At 38.9% G+C, this 19,155-nt stretch overlaps 4 protein-coding genes across 9 annotated transcripts in view; 2 read left to right on the top strand and 2 right to left on the bottom strand.

The window, feature by feature from the left end:
* Window positions 1-5: 5 nt before the first annotated feature.
* Window positions 6-1,033, bottom strand: LOC115761942 (omega-amidase NIT2). The gene is made up of 2 exons (XM_030703978.1): window positions 913-1,033; window positions 6-854 (listed from the first exon to the last, which is right to left on the bottom strand). Exons 1-2 carry the CDS (start codon window positions 929-931, stop codon window positions 22-24), a joined length of 852 nt encoding a protein of 283 aa, XP_030559838.1. The 5' UTR covers window positions 932-1,033; the 3' UTR covers window positions 6-21.
* A 339-nt stretch (window positions 1,034-1,372) lies between these two features.
* On the top strand, window positions 1,373-1,913 carry LOC115761943 (protein FMC1 homolog). Its single transcript, XM_030703979.1, has 2 exons — window positions 1,373-1,468; window positions 1,524-1,913. Exon 2 carries the CDS (start codon window positions 1,525-1,527, stop codon window positions 1,831-1,833), a length of 309 nt encoding a protein of 102 aa, XP_030559839.1. The 5' UTR covers window positions 1,373-1,468; window position 1,524; the 3' UTR covers window positions 1,834-1,913.
* Window positions 1,869-3,692, bottom strand: LOC115761941 (odorant receptor 85f). 2 transcript variants are annotated; one of them, XM_030703976.1, is made up of 6 exons: window positions 3,527-3,692; window positions 3,434-3,464; window positions 2,510-3,329; window positions 2,255-2,456; window positions 2,043-2,198; window positions 1,869-1,985 (listed from the first exon to the last, which is right to left on the bottom strand). In XM_030703976.1, exons 3-6 carry the CDS (start codon window positions 3,322-3,324, stop codon window positions 1,932-1,934), a joined length of 1,227 nt encoding a protein of 408 aa, XP_030559836.1. In that variant the 5' UTR covers window positions 3,325-3,329; window positions 3,434-3,464; window positions 3,527-3,692; the 3' UTR covers window positions 1,869-1,931. The 2 variants fall into 2 exon arrangements, with proteins under 2 accessions (XP_030559836.1, XP_030559835.1); XM_030703975.1 differs by having other exon boundaries at window positions 2,510-3,464.
* Window positions 3,693-6,263: 2,571 nt separating this feature from the next.
* LOC115761899 (tyrosine-protein kinase Fer) overlaps window positions 6,264-19,155 on the top strand; it is a 29,218-nt gene continuing 16,326 nt past the window's right edge. For 3 of the 5 annotated variants that reach the window (XM_030703913.1, XM_030703912.1, XM_030703909.1), the window contains exons 1-3: window positions 6,264-6,408; window positions 7,789-8,084; window positions 10,212-10,399. In XM_030703913.1, coding sequence (XP_030559773.1) covers window positions 7,889-8,084; window positions 10,212-10,399 — 384 coding nt within the window. In that variant the 5' untranslated portion in view covers window positions 6,264-6,408; window positions 7,789-7,888. Of the gene's footprint in view, window positions 6,409-7,788; window positions 8,085-10,211; window positions 10,400-19,155 lie in introns of those variants that run through there. The other 2 variants (XM_030703910.1, XM_030703911.1) reach the window with 2 other exon arrangements.

Raw genomic sequence — 19,155 nt, 5'->3', positions numbered from 1 at the left:
ATTGATAAATGCGATAATAAATCACTTGGACTTCTTTTCGGTGCTATACAGATCAAGACGCCTTTGGCTGAACACTGGAATTTGTTGGCGTACTTGTTCCACCAAGGCAAAGTCAATATCAGCTGCCAAAACTTCCTCGCCTTCGCCAGCGGTTTTGACGACTTTGGCCCATGGGTCCACAATCATAGAATGGCCATACGCAACGTACTCTGCAGAAGTGTCTCTAGCTGGCGATGTAGTTACCACAAAGAGCTGATTATCGTTTGCGCGCGCACGTTGCAAAAGTTCCCAATGCAAAGGACCTGTTGTCATATTAAAAGCGGCCGGGTATATGATCATTTCACACCCACTGTTTCGATAAAGCCGTGCCATCTCCTCAAACCGAATGTCATAGCAAATACCAATCCCAATCTTATGTCCATCAATGCTGATGATAGTAAAGTCGTTGCCAGCGGACAGTGTCTCAGATTCCTTGAAACGGATGCCGCCTTTCACGTCAATATCAAACAGATGCATTTTGCGGTGCTTGCCTAATAGGTCGCCCGTGGGGCCCCATACGGTGCAAGTATTGTATACGGCATCGTTCTCGCCCAACTCCGGAATTGTGCCACCCACTATGTAGACCTGATTATCCTGAGCTATTTTCGAGAGCTGCTGGCTGGTGTATCCATCCGGGATCTGTTCCGCATACTCACGAAAGTATTTTGTGCCATAAGGGCAGTTAAAGCACTCGGGTAAGGTTACGAGGCGAGGCTTATGCTTTTTGACAGCCTCTTCAATTTTGTTAATGGCATTTAGCACATTCGCTGTTTTGTCTCTCGAACCCTTTAACTGTAATAAAACAAGACGCATAACTGTCCAAGGAACATCAATTTTGAAATTAACGTCAATTTATTCGCCATGTTCACTTACTATTACTGGCCTGGCTCATGCTTGTTACGAGTAATTTTGCAACTTAAAAATTATATGAAGTTACAAAATACATATATACATTAGCTAAACACAAGCCGATCGAAGTCCATATATTTTGTGATGGTCTGGCAAGGCTAATTGGGTGCAGCGCAACCAACTTCACGTGCTTTCTTAATGCTGCCATAAAGTGATTCTTTTTTAACTGCTTTTATAAAACCATTTAGGTCAACGGTTCTTAAACTTATTGCCATGCTGATAAAAAATTGTATTTTATCAAAATTAATTAATTGAGCAATGCGACTCAAAGTCAATATTGCAAGCAGTAGGTCGGTTTTCCTAAATTGATCAAATTTTAATTTCTTTTAACATTCAGTTCAAATTACACGCACAGTTAAAAACAGCTGGGCCACTTTATGTAAGCGCCCTGGTTAACCATCTGAAGTGAACTGCCAACTTATTAATACAGCGCTGCCGCAATATGACATACAATTGCGAACAGGTGGCAGCTCCGTAGCTAGCAGCTGTTATTCCTAATTCTTTCGGCAATCACATAATCGTAAATATTTACTATTTGTTACAAGTTCAATACAAAAGCAAAGATTTCTCCACAGTATGGCTGGAACTAAAGTGCTTCGTGCCTTGTTACACGAGCTGCGTCAAGCTGCCCATGATCCTGGCAGCATTAAAAACTCTTTAGCGGCCCGCTATATTCTGGCGCAGTACAAAAAATTTGAAACAACCGATCAGCAGCTATGCAAGGCCCGAAACGAGGCCATGTTTCTGGGTCAAACATATTTAACCTACCTGAGTAGTCTGCGCAAATACAACGCGCTATACAAGGATTATCATGGACGTGGCGAACGCACTGTGAAAGACACAGCGGACCTTGTGGGCTTCAAGTTACCGACGGATCCAAAGTGAGCGTAGTACATATGTATTTAACGTGAACTATGTAGATACACTGTGAATTGTAAGGCAATAAATATCCAGAAATGAAGAAAGATGTTAGCATCCACATTCTATTCGATCATTTGTCTAATCAACGCAAAGACGCGATAAGTCACTGACATAACCTACGATTTAAATTAGACTGTAGTAAACGCCTCATCCTGGCTCTGCTGCTTACCTACCTGCTTAAAAATGTCCAGCGATACTGGCAGATAGCCCATGGCGCTTAATTCGGCCGGCCTCTGTGCACGTGTGATGATAATCAACAATAATTTTTTGTAAGCCGGCGTTGCATCGGACCAGTTATGGTTATAGGCGGCATGGGTAATGTTTGTGCTCTGAAGAAATGAATTGTCTGTTATATAATTTCAAATATTCTGCCTGTAATAGGTACCAAAATCCTAACTAATTCGCCATAGTAGCAAACCAAGTAAACCTGAGAAGTTGCCGTCATCATAAATACGACGTAGGTAATTCCTTCTAGATTTAGTCCCTGAAGTTGAGTGTAAACTGCCACAGTGCAGAATACGCCCGAGGTTGTAAGCAGGCTTAACAAAAGTGAGCCACCGAAGATGCCATTGAGGTCATCCTGAAGGCTACAAGCTGAAATGGTAAGTATACTAACCATTGCAAATTGGCACATACTTACTCTAATAATTGGACATGCGTGTCCACCAGATCGGAAATGAATTTCCTATCGGCGAAGTCACGCGTCCAGTGAGGCTGGTAACTCTCTAGAGATCGCGCCATGTAATCAAAGTGCATGCATATCTGAACTTCAAAGCATACCAGCCACAGATCTGTGCTCATATTCGATATGACCATCAAGGTACTGTGCAGCCACTCCAGAACATAAATCACAAAGTAATACCATAATGGGTCCTGCTGTGGATCAAATATGTAATATGGATAGCAATGCATAAAGGGAAAGCGATTCTCCATTAGATAGATATAACCCGACTGCAGGAGAGGTCCTAATACGACCATAGCTGACGATCCAAAATACACCACAATTAGCATGAGCAGTGGGCGTGGCCAGTAGAACTCGTTGACGCGATGGTCGATCCGTGCCTGCGTGGACTTTGGAAAGAGCGCCGAAAGTTTACTATTAAGCCGTTTGAAGGCGTCTTTCTGTTGAGAGGTTCCGTATTTTGTGTCAGAGTTGATGACATACGTTACCAGAGTAGCATAACGTATGATCAGGGCGACATCGTTCCCAATTGAATCCCACTCGATTATCCGGTATATCATGAACAAAACAGAAAAGACGTGGCTGCCCACGCAGATCAAGTGATAGATCCGCATTAGTATATGGCGACGTGTCCTGCCTGTATCTAGTATTTCATAGCCGCATAGCCGATAGCTTAGGCTTGGTACCCATGTAAAGTCCTCGTAGTTGTACGGAACGGAATCCATTCTGAAGGTGTTACTTGTCTGTGAACCATTTAGGCGTAGCAGTCGCATTTATACTGGTGTGAAAATGAGAATTTCTTGCGGTTACGTTTGATATTTAACGGGTGCTAATGTGGTTTCGTCAAAGGCCCGGACAACGGGTTAGGGACACATTACTTACAAATTTCCATTAGTAATTGCCGAGTAATTGCCTGGATAAGTACAAAATTATATAGTCAATCTAATCAATGTTAAAAAAGGAATAGTTATTAACCTTTATAAACATTCTGTTGAATCCTCCTCCAGAGTGTCGTGCTGTCTGGAAAATACTTATCAACAAAAATATTCATTTTTCCTTTTTACATCTTGAACTACGAGGCATCAAATTAACATTAATTAAAATCAATTGAGCGAATCAATGTGTGAATCGAATTTGTAAGAAGCAAAGCTTGTGCGTAATATGTATATATTGTTAATTTTATATACACATCATTTTTTCTGTATTGAATAAATAGAAAGTTTCAGTAAAAAAAATGCTTCTTTAAAAATGTTTACATTTGTTGGTGGCTTTAGCCGTTGTTTCCAAGAGCTTGTAATTTCAATAAATGCGTTTCCGAAACCTCTTCAGATCGCTTGGGCATTTTTACCGTTGCTTACATGTTATACCCTGTATCAATAATGGTTGCAAAGGTCTACAACAGCCAGAAATTCCCTTCATTGCGATTGCCAGTCTACGGTCTTGTTTGGCTTATTAAATTAAATTAGGTATGCCGTAAATGTACAGATTAATACCATATATAATTTTTTCCCAAAACTGATTAAACTTTTATAGAAACTATAATCTTGCATATTGTTAAATACGCTGATTTGGATTATCGGCTGCCAGAAGATATTCAGGAACGCATATACCATAGTGTGGGTCTGAGCGAAGAGGAAACATTTTTGTTTCTAATGCATTTTTGGAAAGGAGCTCGGTTCTAGGGAGTCTTCGCGCTGGGCATTCTTACGTTTTATTGTAGTTCTTACTTTTGTCGCTGCACTTGTGATCATTGCCGTGTTTATAGTTGTTGTGGTTGTCATATGAATTCTTACACATACCAATAAATGGGTGCTGGTAGTGCCAGCTCCCTCAAAACGTTCCATCTGAGCGGAATGCTAAACAGCAAGGAGCTGCTGGAATTTCTATTGTTTGCAGCGCAACAAGCGTCGTGTCTTTTAAGTTTAATTGTGCATTGGCGTAGCATATGCTTTATTAAATATTTTCTATGCCAGCGCAAATACTTGATGGAATGTGTGTATGAGTGTTAATGTTTAATATTATACAATTCCTACAACTTCACTATTCATAAACATTCGTCAACATGTGTAACTTTCAGCCCCATAAGCGATTTGCTTTCCTTTGCTCTTGCACTCAACCCAAGGCAATTTATTTTGTTAGCATTAGATATTACATAATTTTAGAGCTTGTCACTTTCCTATTGTTTCCAATCCTGGTTCACAGAGACTTCATGTTGTGTCGTGATGTAGTATGTGCATAAGTGGGGAAAGAATTCAACTAAGTAGATCTTGTATCTTGTAATTTTTATCTAATTTATTCAACAGGCTCAATTCAAGGCGAATTTTTTAAAGGTTTACGTATTTGCCAGTAATCGGCTTTTGTCTAAACATTTCAAATGTGCATTCTCCTCATTTTACCTTTTCCCACAAAAGCGTATTTTAAAATTTATCGCCACATTTCAATTTTATTTATGAGATAAAGGACAACAATCGCTTCAAATAAAGTTAGATTTTAATTTTATTATGAAGCTGCGGTGCTTTCTTTCTTAAAATTGCAAGTAAAATATATTCTTACCTAGACTGAACGAAACTGATGTTAAAAAAAAAGAAGGAAATTTTCAAGTAAATTTAAAGCATATAAGCATAGCTCATAAAGTGACTCGGAGTGTCGCAGGCGAGCTGAATAGTTTATGAGGTTGCAGGGTGTTTTGTCTGGGACCAACTGGAACAAACCCTGGTCGTCGCATAGACAGCGACAGGCAACCTAATATCCAAAAGACAACACACATACCAATGAATAGCTGGCAAAACAATAAAGGTAACCAGGCGGGGTTTGGACTAGTTACATGGGCAACAGGCTGCATGTCTACCGCAGTGTCTATTCAAAGTCAGGTTCATTTCCCGGCAATGAAATCAAAGGCAATCGCTGGGTATTATCTTGCAAAAACGCACAATTTCTTATAAGCATTATCAACATGATATGATATGAAATAAAATAAAGCGTAACAAAGAATAACAAATTTAAAAGTTTATGAATATGATATTGGCGATAGGATTTTTTCGCTTTGCCATACCTAATGGGTGTAGGCAAAATATTTTAGACTAATCTATAAATGAGTTTATGAGTAGTCTGCATGTCAAATCCGATAATTCAAGCCTTAAAGCTGACATAGATGACATACGTCATCTGACGAGTATATATTCCAAACTCTAATTGCGCTGAAAGAAGTTGTGCTCATACGGAAGGATGGATAAAAAGACACTGCACAAAACCAATATATATTTTTATTTAGTAAGCGAGTGTAAAAGATTAGCTTTGTTTTAGAAATAATTTTGTAATTTAATTTCACTTCAACTCGAAGTGAAAATAACACCGCTACATAAAGTCCTGGAGACTACAAGCTACCTGTTTACGACATTTAATAGAGGTAAAGTACAGAACATGATAAGGCTTCAATGTTTAAATAGCGAGACAATGTTTAAAAGAATTTCAGTTGAAATATGAAAACAACACTTGTAAGTTTCCCGCTTCGTATTGCCGAACTAGCTGAGAGTGCAAGAACTCTTGTTATGCTCGATTTGTTTGTTGGGTTACGTTCAACCGGTTCTCTGGAGCTCTCTTATGGCGCTCGCGTTGCTCATTCACCGCATCGTCGCCAGCGGCGTCGTTTTTCGGCTTTGTCAACATCGTCTTTGTTAGCTGACTCTCAGTTCGCGCTGAGCATTCGAGGCAAACGGTTTGGTTCGGTTCGGTTCGGTACGTTAAGGTTTGATTTCTGTGCGGCACTTGGCTCTGTGACTCTGGCATCCGTTGGATTGCTTTGTGAAATGGCCATGTGAGGCATCGAAGCATTTTACGATACGCAACTTGTCTCCATGGTAACCGGGTCGGGCGGGCATTCAACAGTTTGATAAAACATATATAGAAAGATCTATTTACGTTTATGTTAATAAATAGATAATGTATTGCAAAGATTTGCGCTCCGATTACGCGAATCGCAAGTGACAGCCCCAACCCCTAAATAACGTGTTAAAAGCAGTTTATAAGAAAGAAAGAAAATATAAATGTCACTGCACACACATATATATTACATATGCCTGTCAATGTTGGGTTGTAAATAATGTTTAGTGCAGTTTTTAAAACATTATTTACAATTGTATATACACATATAACGGCGCTTTCGTATACACGTTCTGGTTGTTGTTGTAATTTATCTATAACTGCAGATGTTCCCCAGCGCAGTTGAAGTTGTTGTTGATGTTGCTGTTGCTGTTGCTGTTGCTGTTGCTGTTGCCTGTGGCTGTCTCTACGACTGTGGCTGCGGCTGTCTAACCCGTTTATGTTTTAGTTGACTTGGTAACTCCTATATAGACGAACAGCAACACGCACAGACAATAATACATCAAACTGTTGTTTGTGGCGCGGCAAGCAGAATCTGGTCTGGCGTAGTATCAGTATCAGTATCTGTGTATCCGTAAGATACACGTACTTGCTCTGTGCGCCGCTGACGTCGCGTCGTTTCCTTTATGACTGCCTCACAGGTCGCCGCGTTTGGGCCAATGTTTATTTTTGTTTGCTTGCCAGCAAGCGGGAAAAACAAGTTTGGCTCTGTAACGAAAATAGTAAGAACTAGAGAAGAACGCAGTTTGGAAAATCATATGAAAACTGCAAATGCAAACGAATAATACAAGATAAAAGCACACGTTTTAATGACATTTAATCATGCAAATTTATTGTCATGCAAAAAATAACACCCTAATTAGCGTCAAGTGTAAAAATTATTTGGAGTTTTCGGTGCCGGCAGCATTCTTAATGATGTCGTTAATCAAAAGTCGTCTTGTATTAGCAAATGTAGTAAATGTCGCGGCAAGTGCAAAAGAAGAAGAAAACCACTGCATGTGAAAGTTTATTTTGGCTGCGCGAGCGCCTTTAAATGTATATCGCAAAATGTGTGACAAAAATAATTGATTCAGCTCCAGCGGCAGTGGAGCGTTTTAAAAAGAGCGTCAAGAAGGCGCCGGAGTGCGATCAGCAGACAAAGTGTCAAAAAGAGAGTGGAAATAAGCCGCACATGCGGGTTGGCCATAAATATTGGCATGCAACAAGTGTTTGCCATATGTCTGCATTTTTTTTTGTGTTGTGTGCGGGTGTGTGTGTGTATATATGTGTATATATATGTGTGTATGTGCTTTTGGGTTATGCGTGTGTGTTGCGCAAGTCTCTTAAGTGAAGTTTTTCCACTGCTGTTTCATTTTTAGCCCGGCCCAATCAATATAAGCATGCAATTGTGACTCATTGGCAAAACATTTAAAAACTCTATAAATTTCGAGCATTTCGAAAAAAATTGACGCAGCCAAAATGGGCTTTTCATCGGCCCTGCAGGGCCGCGCCGCACACGAGGCACTAATCGTGCGTCAAGACGCGGAACTGCGTCTTATGGAGACCATGAAACGATCCATCCAAATGAAAGCCAAATGCGACAAGGAGTACGCAATCGGTTTGACAGCCGTCGCTCAACAAGGACTGAAAATTGATCGGGCTGATGAAATGCAAGGTAAGCTCGCTCCCAAAATACCATATATACTTAACTTAGAGAGAGCTTTCACATTGATTGGCCTGCGATATGCGAGTGTGTACTGCAGAATTGCATAAAGGGGTTATAGCATTTACTTGTGCTCCCAGCTTTTGTTCTCTAACTCAAATAGAAAATTATTCGGACCCGACTAGAATATACCCCGTACCTCAGAGCTTTGTAAAATAGTACACTTGAACTTTTTGCGCATATTGCGGCAAATACAGACATACACAAAAAGCCCCGCGTGGCGAAAACTCCTCACTTTCGCGGTACTGCCTTCTTAAGGAAGACATGTATCAGCAGTCGTGTCAATATAAATCTTTTAAAATGTGATAACTATACGATATAACAACCTGAGGAAACGTTTGATATAAGCCAAGCTTTGTAATAGTAAATTCAAAATTATGGGAAACTGACGGACGGAAAAAATGACATGACTTTAATAACTTAATCAGTTTTATGGTACGTTGACGGTATCGGAAAACTCCTTATTTACTGATTTCATTTTCAGGGCTAAAAGCTGAACCGATAAACAAGAAAATTCTTAAAATGGGCTTGAAGCCAAACGAATGAAAATCAAAAGAGTAACAATAGTTTGCGCAGCTATACGTTTATAAATTGTTCGACAAGTTCTGTTTTTAACGTTTGCATAAAATATAAATAAATATAAATAGTTTAAATTTGAGAAAATATAAAAGTATCTAAAAAAATGCATAATATGTGTCAACCCATGTAAACACATTTTTAGTTCGAAACATTCTTCAATGTGTATGTCAAACGCGATCGAAAATTGTGCATTTAATTCTCTGATTTTATTTACAATTTATGATGAACTTACATATGTACTTGGACTTGCCTACGTCATATATTCACGTTTTGGAATTTACGCTGAGCTGTCTGAACAACAAACGTCTGCATTACTCACGAGAAAAGGTTGTTACCGCGCGTGAAGCCCGCTTCGAAAGCCCTGGCTCAAGACTCTGTAGGACAGCCTACTGCCATTAGTCACAAATGGCGGCGGACGATAAGACTGCGACTGATGCGCCAGAAAGCTTTCACTTTCGCTGGCTGCCGTCCAGGGAATATTCAGTGCCGACTATTGGCCCAAACCAAACCTAAACGTGACAACGACCAATGGGTGATAATAATTGTTGATATTGGTACGAATTTGATAGCAGCCACCTTCACAACTGTGTGAATGGATCGCATTTCAAGTTCCAATTTAGACAGCCGCTTCTTATGTCTTTCCCGGAATTTACCTGTACAAGAGTCAACAATCATTGCGCTGATAATTGTGGTGGCAAAACATTCTGACAAGAATGTATGTATGCGTATATTTTTGTATCTGAAAGATACAGCCTTGCAGCTTGCCATCTAAGCTCATCAAACTGTCGACAAAATGCAGCTGCCTTTACTCGCTCCCATCTAGACACACACGTACACATATACTCGTAAATAAATAATTGGTGTGATTTTCCGTGTCAGTTTTGTTTGCCAAACGCTTAGTTGATGCTGCTTTTTCTCTACTGGGCTGCAAATGTATCCGCTCGGTGCAAGCGCAAAACAAATTTTGTGTACAATTTAAACGAAATTATATATTGCATTTTGCCAGATAGTTCCAGAAGCTGCAGCTGCCCGTAATTTGTTTTACTTTATTTTTGGCAATTTTTGCCACGTTTGCCATGTTTTTGGTGACCTGTTTTAAATTAGTTTCACCTTGACAATGAACGTACAGCTCGATTTAATGATATAATGGTAATAAGACCGAGGTAAATAAAATGTTACAAAAGTGCAAACATATTTTGCTATCAACCAGGAATTGTTTACAATTAGCTAGCTCAGGTTGACTATTGTATGAATTTAAACCGTAAAAGCACTTCAGTATTTTTGGCTCTTATTTAAGTAGATTCTGTTACAACGTGAATGAATCATTTAAGTAGAGTTCGTTTCTTCCCGATAGCAAAATGTGTTGGTAATTAGGGTGCGACATTTGATCGTTCATGAGTCACAAGAGAAACATTTTTGAGCCTAAAGTAAATTGAACATTTATTTAGCTTGCAGTGCAATTATTCTTATTAAAGCCTATTTACTTGGAACTCATTTTAGGCAGCCTTATTACAAAATCCTGGCGATCTTTTATGGATGAGTTGGATCAACAGGCAAAACAATTCAAGTTTAATGCCGAACAGCTTGAGGTGATCTGCGACAAACTCTCCCATCTGTCACAGGACAAGCGGAAGGCCCGCAAGGCCTACCAGGAGGAGCATGCCAAAATCGCCGCACGCCTTAATCATGTGAGTAAACATATCACTGATCATAAAAAAAATGCCTAATTAGCTTCAATTGGAAATTCTTCAGCGTTGATTGGCACTTAATGATTGATTTCTATGTATAGCAATAGCTTTAAAATTCATATTACTTAAGGAACTAAATACAGCAGATAAAGTTTAATTTAAAGTTTCGATCGCGTACAAGCCCCAATGATCGGGTAGTGTCAATACCTGAACTTGCTGGGGCACACTGCCAGCCATTTTAACTATTTATCAGCTAATTGAAGTTGTTTTCAGTTTTTTTTTTCAAAATTCAACAATCAAAATAACTGTGCATACATACGAGTATCATATTCGCCAACATCTATAAGCGTCAAACGAGGCTGACAAAAGACGTAGATCTGTAAGCAGCTTAAACGAGTCTCAGCACCCATACGAAGGGATTGCTAAATGCTTTTGTTATGCCAGATAATAAACTGAATAAAAGGTGTTGATTTATGATAGTCGCGAAGACAAGTTTATTAACCCTACGGGGCTAGCTTTAGGATACGGGTCAGCCAAAACTGTAGGCCTAGAAATGTAAATGTTTTCCGCTACGAAGCATATTTATTTGTTGATAATATTAGCACAACACATGAACATATGTTGCCAAATTATGACCTCCGAAAATGGTATTGCCGACGATCCATGCCGATGACTCAAGCAAATTTTCATGCAAATCCGCGACAGATTGTAAATATTTGCTTGGAACTGTTCAACGCCTTTCTGCGGCCTTAGTTTATTATATTAACTAGGCATCGAATTATAATTTTATCGTAGTATTTGCAATATCAAAGCAAGTAAATGCGTATGGGAAAAATTCATACGAATCCAGGTTTTGGTCTACACCGCAATTTTAATTAAACTGTTTGATTTTTAACTTTTATAAAATATTCTCGAATTTGCCTGTATAAGCTATGGTAAGATAAATAAAAATGTTGTTCCGTTTAGGATTTGGTTCACTGCCAAAATTAAATTTGGCTCGAGGCGTGGCTTGAAGATGAATATTCTTCAATTCATTTTCATCCATTTCCTAGAGAGTTTTATAACGTTTAGCTCGGCATTACAACACTAACATGGCTTTGCCAACACCAATCATATTCCGAAATAAATAAATAAAGCAAAAAACACAATGAATACCATAATACTTAAGTGCTCCCAACATGTACAAAACCTAGTCAATTGACAATTTAGAGAAGAAGCAGTAAAAGTTACAAAACGGCAGACACCAGCTACCAAAAGAGAAACTGATTTCGAAGCAAAATCCCGGGCAAAAAAGGCAGCAAGTTTCCACTAACCAGCTTGGTTTTCCCCATTGGACTTTGACTTATAATATTTATGCAGTGCTTTGAACACAACAGCAACAACTGCAGCTAAGTGGGCTGTTGGGGAAAGAGCGGAGCAACAGTTTGCCGGACAATTGCTGCTACTGTAGATTTAATAAGTCGTTTAAAACGAATGCGAGCTCCAAGTGGATAAGCTGCAAATATTCTCAGACATTTTCTTGATTGAAAACGTATAACGTATATAAGCGGCCTGTTGTTACTCTCTTAGATCAAAAATGTTAGTCTACAAAATAGCAACTAAAAATATATGCCTTTATTATGATTCTGTTGTTGATATTGTAAATAGTAGCAGAAGAAAGACTTCTTTGCATTGAGTTTTGCAGTTAGAAAACAATAAATTATTTAGTTAATATTGAAATAGTTTATGAACAAACATTCCAAAGCATAAAGATTTGTTATTCATATTCATTATGCAATTATCATGCTTAGCCATCAAACTATTTCAATTTTAAACCTTGTCGAACGCAAGGAATAATGCTCTATATAGGCAAATAAAATTTGGTGTCCACAGCATATCAATGGGCCACTTACCTATCGCCATAGTGCACTGACTAATGCTTGAAAAAAGAACAGACGAACTGCCGCCGACTCCAGTTATTAATCGAATTCACTTAGAGGCGCCAGCAAAGGCGCCCGCCCACTCGTATAGCTAATTGATATGAAATTGTTTGAATGTATCTGGTTTCTTTTGGATTGTCAAATACATGCGTTGCACTCGCCTCCCACATATGGGATAGAACGAACAAAACGAGCTAAGACCCAAAAGGCATTAGTGCTTCCTAGACTACGACTGGAATGTGTCTTGTGTGTGTGTGTGTGTGTGTGTTGGGTTTCCACCGACCTTCATTAACATGGCGACTTTGCTGGGGCTTCGCATTTATTTATTGATAGACCGCAAAAAATGTTCTAAAACTGACAGCATTGAGAAATACACTCTCCGCCCTTCCATCCAGCTAGTGTCCGCAGCAGCGCGCACTCGTATTAATTACAATAGGTTCAATTGAAGTATCTTTATACACACAGAAATACATGTACCAGCATCATCAACAACAACTGGCAATTCAGTGCCCCTTTGGTATGCCAGATAAGCCGATAAGATATGGCTGGTAAACAAACAACAACAACAGAACCGCAACAATAACAACACAAACTACTTCACTTTGACTGCGAATGCAGCGTTGCCATACATTTATATTTATATATACAAGCCCAGTCGGATAACCACTTAAAGATACATGCTTACAAACTTACATATGTACTTTTAGAGCATCATGGAAAAATGGAGCATTATTTGAGGCAAGCAACTTGATTAAAGTTCTATATATAAGTTATCAAGGAGGTTGGTGAAATTTAAGAAGGGGTATACCAAGCGAGGTATTCGTGCTTCTCCATAATATTTGAACATGAAATGAAAGCTGCCAACTTTATGATTATCCTCATGAGGAGTAAGCCGTGTATCAGCCGACCTAATTTTTTCCTTTCAACACTTGTTTTAATATCGAACAAATACGCCAAAAAGTGACTGGCGAAGCGTTTAATGGAGCCTCATTGATCTCCACAAACTACTACACATTTAGTATATCTGTTCTTTCATTGCAAAAATATGTTTGCAATATTTAAAAAACAATTTCATAGCATTTTAGTCTGCTGCTATTATTTGGAAAAGGGGTTTGCAATTAACGTATTATTTAGCTCAGCACAAGCTGGAAGTTTCTTGACATTGCGACAAAAGCTGCGTAACTTGCACTAACAATGTGCAAAGCAACAGCCGCAAAAGACAAGGTGGGCACACACACACACACTGCTTGAGCGCACCCAACTCACAGATACTTTTGTATCTGTTTTTCTTCTACTCACTGCCATAAGTTGCATGCAAGTAAGGCCAGTGATTTTATCTAAACAGCGGCTGCAGCTGTCTACTAGCTGCGAGTGGCACGCAGCACAAAAATTAGAGCTGATATTTGTTGACAACAAAAATGTGGCCATGTTTTTGGCGTTGTTGTTGTTGCTGTTGTTGTAAGCGTGCAAAGATTGTGTATTGAGTCGCGTGCGCCAACAAAACAGCAACTCCTATATACTTTCCAGCCAAACAGCAGTAAAATTTGTGGACCCCGAGCGACGTCATGGGGTGCACCGTCTGACGGTCGCCAAGGGTGGAACTGGCCAGAAATGCCCAAACGATGTAAAGAGCACTTCCGTGGGGGTTGTTCGCATAATTGCAATATAATGGCTTGGATCGGCATCGGCATCGGCATCGTCGCCCAGTTTACAAGTTCCGCCATCAATTGCCAAGTCTGCAGCAGTTGCATTTCAGCAACTTTCGTTTTGGGTTGCCGTTTGCTTGCGGAACTATTAACTCTCGTCCAAGACAGAGCTTATCGACTGAGACGTCTGCGCCATCGTCTACGCCAGAGGTCCGGCGTCCAAGTCAAAGGCGACACAAATGCAATTGCAATGCGTGTTTTGGAAATCCACCGATGACAAGGGCTTTTCCAGTGTGATAATGACGTTTACTTCCGTCACTCGGCAGCCGACTGCAATGAAACTTGAAAAGCTGCCCAACATTTTCCCTTCAGCTGCAAAATGCAAGAGCACAAAAATATAATAAATAACAAACGCAATAGCAACTTAATAAACTACAACAAGAATTTGTTGACTAGTTTATAACAACAATGTATATTCTTACATAGAAAATTTTCAGTCATAAAGACAACATGACGACATTTGCCAAACAAAAATAAAAGTATTGCAGATATACACCACAGCCGACTATTGTATAAATATACAATCTTAATAAAAAGTAAATCGACCATTTAATGTATTCACTATATATTTCTGTTGGTTTTTTACCTTTGATAAAGTTGATATAGACAAATATCATCAATTAGCTTTGTTGATCTTCTTTTCCTGTTGTTGCCTTAACATATTTTTCTTTATGGCGAGGTGCGGTACATTCTTGGTTTCTGGCCCGTTCAATTTTAAATAGGCTGGGGCTGCCTCTGCTTCTGGTTGTGACGCCCACGCTGGCATTCAATATATGTGCGCATATAAAATACTGTGTATATATTTATAAACAAAACTTCATAGATAGATAATTGAGAAAGAGAAAAGATTTCTCAGATATTTTTTGTAACAGTAGTAAGTTCAGTATGTAAAACATTTTTTAGTTAGTTTTCAACGGTACATTTTAATTTGAAATTAGTTTTAAGAGGCCTGTCAACGCGGACAACCAATTAAGAACTGTAAAAAACGACAATAATGGAGAAAGTCCTTAGGTCAATGAAGGATGGAACAGGACTCCTGTGCTGACAGTTTCAAAACCACTGACTGACTGGGAGGCCAACAGGCTGCGCACATGGAAAACGACAAAAGCGAACAGGGTTGACAGACAGACATTAGGAAGCAGACGAGTCATCCGGCCATGTCGGGAGCCCACACTCATGCAATGCATAAAATTCAGTCCAGCTACACTCGAGCCAATTCTAATAATGCCAAAAATGTCGACGCCGGCTGGGAAAGGCTGTGGCAACAACAATAACAATAGCAGCAACAACAACATCAGCTCCTGCGGTTGGTCCCGGTTGTGGGCAATTTGCTTAGCCCAAAATGCAGGGAAGTGCCAACATTTTTGTACAGCCCTTTGCTATATGACGTGTAGTACGCACCCTCGAAGCCATCCCGTCCAGCATGTGAAAAATTGGAATTTCCATTTTGGGCAACAGAAAATGTGCTTTGCGGACGTTTATTCTATTTTAAATTGCAAGCTTTTTTTCGATTAAACTAATGGAAGCCATAACTCAACAGCCGCCAACTTTAAGCAGTCGCAACTAATAACCAAAAGTTATGCAGTTATACGCGGCGTAATCAACAAGACACCAACTCTAGCAGAGCCGTTCAACAACGACTCCGGCATAAGTTTTTCCCTTACCAATATTTGGTGCTGAGGAGTTTTTTTAATAATATTTACGCGCGGACGAAGTCGAGCTCGACGTCGCGCCCTTCTCTTGCAACCATCCGTTCATTGAATCATCCGCAGTGTTGGCCATGAAAACTTGCATACCCTTTAAGAGAGCCACAAGTGAAACGCGAAGAAGCCTCGGTGAAAAGAGCATTATTTGTTTGTTGACGGCAAACGTGCTCAAGGCAGAGGAAAATTGAAAATCAAGCAGATAGTGACAACAAGGGGCAGGATGAGAGTATGGGGCTTCAATTGAAAGACCGTCTTCTTCGGCGTAAATTCTGTTTGCTAATTTGGAACGAAGCCAAAATAAAAATAAAAATATACAATTGAATCTTAAATGCTACTAGAAAAAGTATGGCTAACTACAGTGAGCATTGGATAAATTGAAATTCCAAATGCCTGAAATGCAGATTACAATCCTTATTTTGAATGTCGAAGTATTTTGTTTTGCTAAATATCTTATCAGTTGCAAATTGTTTAAATTGTTAAATGCCAGTAATGCGATTTTGAACAAGCGTGGATATGTCGAAATCCTATTTATCGAATTTCAAAACGAAATTTCCCTTGATAAATACAAGAAAATATATTGATGAAAATGCTGTTGTTTGTTAAAGAAAAGTTTAATTCTGCAAATATACAAACATAAAATGTGCACTAAGCAAATATTTTTTCTGTTTTCGCTAATTCTTTAATACAATTTAATAAAAAGGCTTCCCGCTTGTCCAGCACGGCCACTTTGTTTTTGGCTATGTTTATAATCTAACCATTCACTCTTTTCAATACTTTTGATTATTGATTTGCCTCTAGCAAATCGCTATGTTCTAGTTGCTTGGGACATTCAAATGATGAGCTCATTTGGGCAATTTATACCCCATTTATGTACCTGCAATTGAGTAAACACGTTTCGAGTATTGTTTGCCTTTAAAATAAGCAGATTACGTAGCCGCAGCGTGTCCCGCAACATGAATTTTAGTTTTGCAAAAACTAATTTTATTAGGTACAAGTGCAGCCGCTAATGCGACAGCTGCAAATGTGGCGAGCACTAGAATTAAAGAGCCCCGATTGTTTGTTTAGTTCTAGAGCTGTTGAGGTATGCAGAGCAGCTACGTTTCATTTTATTCAAAGAGAAATCGAAAATATTTTATAGCTGCCACTAAAAATAAGTATGGCGCAGTGCAGCACCAAATCTAAAAAGAATCGAGAATGCAAGCATATTAGAAAGCTCTAAATTTGACTATTGATTATGGCTCAGATTAATTTAGGTATCATTTAACTAGTTTAATGCAAAATGAGCAGAGCAAAATTAAAAGAAACACTCAAAGTCCACTTGCAGCAGTTGGTTTAGTCGTCATTCCGGCTCTTGGAAACCTTAAAAGTGTGGCGTCGGGTCATGTTATTGGCGCATACGACCCCGACATCACAATACGGCATCTTTTCTTTCGCGCATATATGTACTATAAACTATGTAAATCAATCGATTTCTTTTACAATTTCACCTTGAGCACGACAATGTTGGTTGCCGCTCAAAAGGACAATGCATTCGTTTGTTAAAATGCAGCTAAGCTACCCGCCGAGCTATGGATGGGGCGACAGAGCAACCCCATACCAAAGCAAAGAATAAAATTTACAGCCTAGTTAACTGCAAAAGAACCACATATGTGTAATGAGACCAATGACAACAATGCGATTTAAAGAACGAGGGACGATCGAACGTTTGTTATAAACAAGTTTATATTAACAAGCATCTTGACTTTCTGATCCCAACTGTAGCTATTTAAATTGACATTTGATGTCAGGCGATTGAGGTCAGCGATGCATGTGACGACAGCTTCATGAATACGTACATACATTATATGCATGGGCGTGGGTCATCATGTGCACATTGTGTTAATTAAAGTAAGCATGTGCTTAATGTTCTCGTATGTTATATATGTTTGTGTTAATAAATAAAGTCAAAATTCAAAAGAACGTGCAGTCAAAACTATGTTCATCAATGGAAACTGAGTCAGTAGCTAAAGAAAACAATTGTAGATGCACACGCGCTTCCTTGCTTGGATTAGCCTAATAAGCTTGCATAGGGTATTCAAATGTTCTCACAAAGTGTCTTTAATATTTTGTTCTTTAATTTTTTGTTTTTTAAATAAACTTACCAATATTGAGCGTCATGACGTTTCTGAAAGGTTTAAAAATAAACTTGTTAGCTCGCAGTGCTAATAAGAAAATTATAAGTATATATTTGCGGCTTCAGAAGATCTGTAAGCTACCGTCGTAATATCCGAACTATTTATATATGTTTTTCGATGGAATAGAACGTATCATTAATCAAACAAATTTCCAAGAATCTCTATGGAAATTTATTTGAGACGTGGAATATGATTTTCGAAAGTTGTATAAGCTACGATTCAAAATTCGCTCGATTGGCTTTGAACTTATTTTCAATACTCTATATAAAGTCCAAATGAATACATTCTCAGTGATTTAAAAAAATTTCCGCTTAACTGTGGAAATTCTATGCAACTTTTTTGCCTACAATACAGCTTCAAACTCATTTTTGAATACCACTTTTTGAAAAATCCACCCCTATTTGTTCAAAAATGATTGTCAAAGATTGAACCGGGCAAGGCCGGAAAAAACAGCTTGTGATTTATATTGCTGTTAATATATTTCTACAGAATACCGAGTGAGACAGAAACAAAGCCCAAAGTAGCAAATCATATGGCATTGAACTTTCACAACATTGGACGATGACACCACACACACATAAACACACACACACATACATACATAGACTGACATTACCGCAACGCTGTTTGGTCAAGGCAATTGCCAGTAGGAAATATGGAGTTCGGATTGCTTCACGAGTTTGGGAGCAGTGAAAAGTGACAAAGTGCCACTAGAAACTAAGAGGCTGAGCACAACAAGAGTCGAGCAATTCGCAGCTTGCCAGCCACATACATACATAACTGTGATTATTTATGGCCCAGAGACAATAAACTTGTTGTGTCAATGCCCAACAATAAGCATCAATGGTCAGTTCATTGGTCAGCGGCATGGCGAAGTACGTGCGAAAAGTTGAAACGCTTTTTCCATTTTGGTAAGGTCAAAAGTATAAATATATATATGTATAAATATACCCTGTACATCAAAACATTGCTTAGGACTTAAATATACCCCGATCTCAGGTTAGTTAATAGCCTTAATAAGCCAACGAAAAGCCGAAAGGAACGGCATACGAAGACACAGATCGAGTCGGGTGAATAATACAAAATATATATGAAATTGATGTTTGGAGACATCTGTTTTTATGCATTACACACTATATCACAAAATTGAAATACCCTCTAAAAACACACTGCAAACGGTTGACTTGGCGTTTTTACCGACTAAACTTGTGGTGATGGTGGTAGTGGGGGTAAGGTTTTTCCATGTGCCAG

The sequence above is a fragment of the Drosophila novamexicana genome, unplaced genomic scaffold, assembly GCF_003285875.2.
Source record: "Drosophila novamexicana strain 15010-1031.04,08,12 unplaced genomic scaffold, DnovRS2.1 tig00000512-arrow-arrow-pilon, whole genome shotgun sequence".
In the NCBI taxonomy this organism is placed as follows: domain Eukaryota; kingdom Metazoa; phylum Arthropoda; class Insecta; order Diptera; family Drosophilidae; genus Drosophila; species Drosophila novamexicana.
This window is presented reverse-complemented; position numbering and strand designations above follow the sequence as displayed.

Excerpts from the sequence above, each read along its gene's own strand:
- LOC115761943 (XM_030703979.1), top strand. The coding sequence starts at position 1,525 with ATGGCTGGAACTAAAGTGCTTCGTGCCTTGTTACACGAGCTGCGTCAA.
- LOC115761941 (XM_030703975.1), bottom strand. The coding sequence starts at position 3,324 with ATGCGACTGCTACGCCTAAATGGTTCACAGACAAGTAACACCTTCAGA. Across the intron at positions 2,457-2,509 it reads ACGCATGTCCAATTATTAGA|CCTTCAGGATGACCTCAATG; the intron begins GTAAGTATGTGC and ends TTCAGCTTGTAG. Across the intron at positions 1,986-2,042 it reads CGCTGGACATTTTTAAGCAG|GTTATGTCAGTGACTTATCG; the intron begins GTAGGTAAGCAG and ends TTTAAATCGTAG.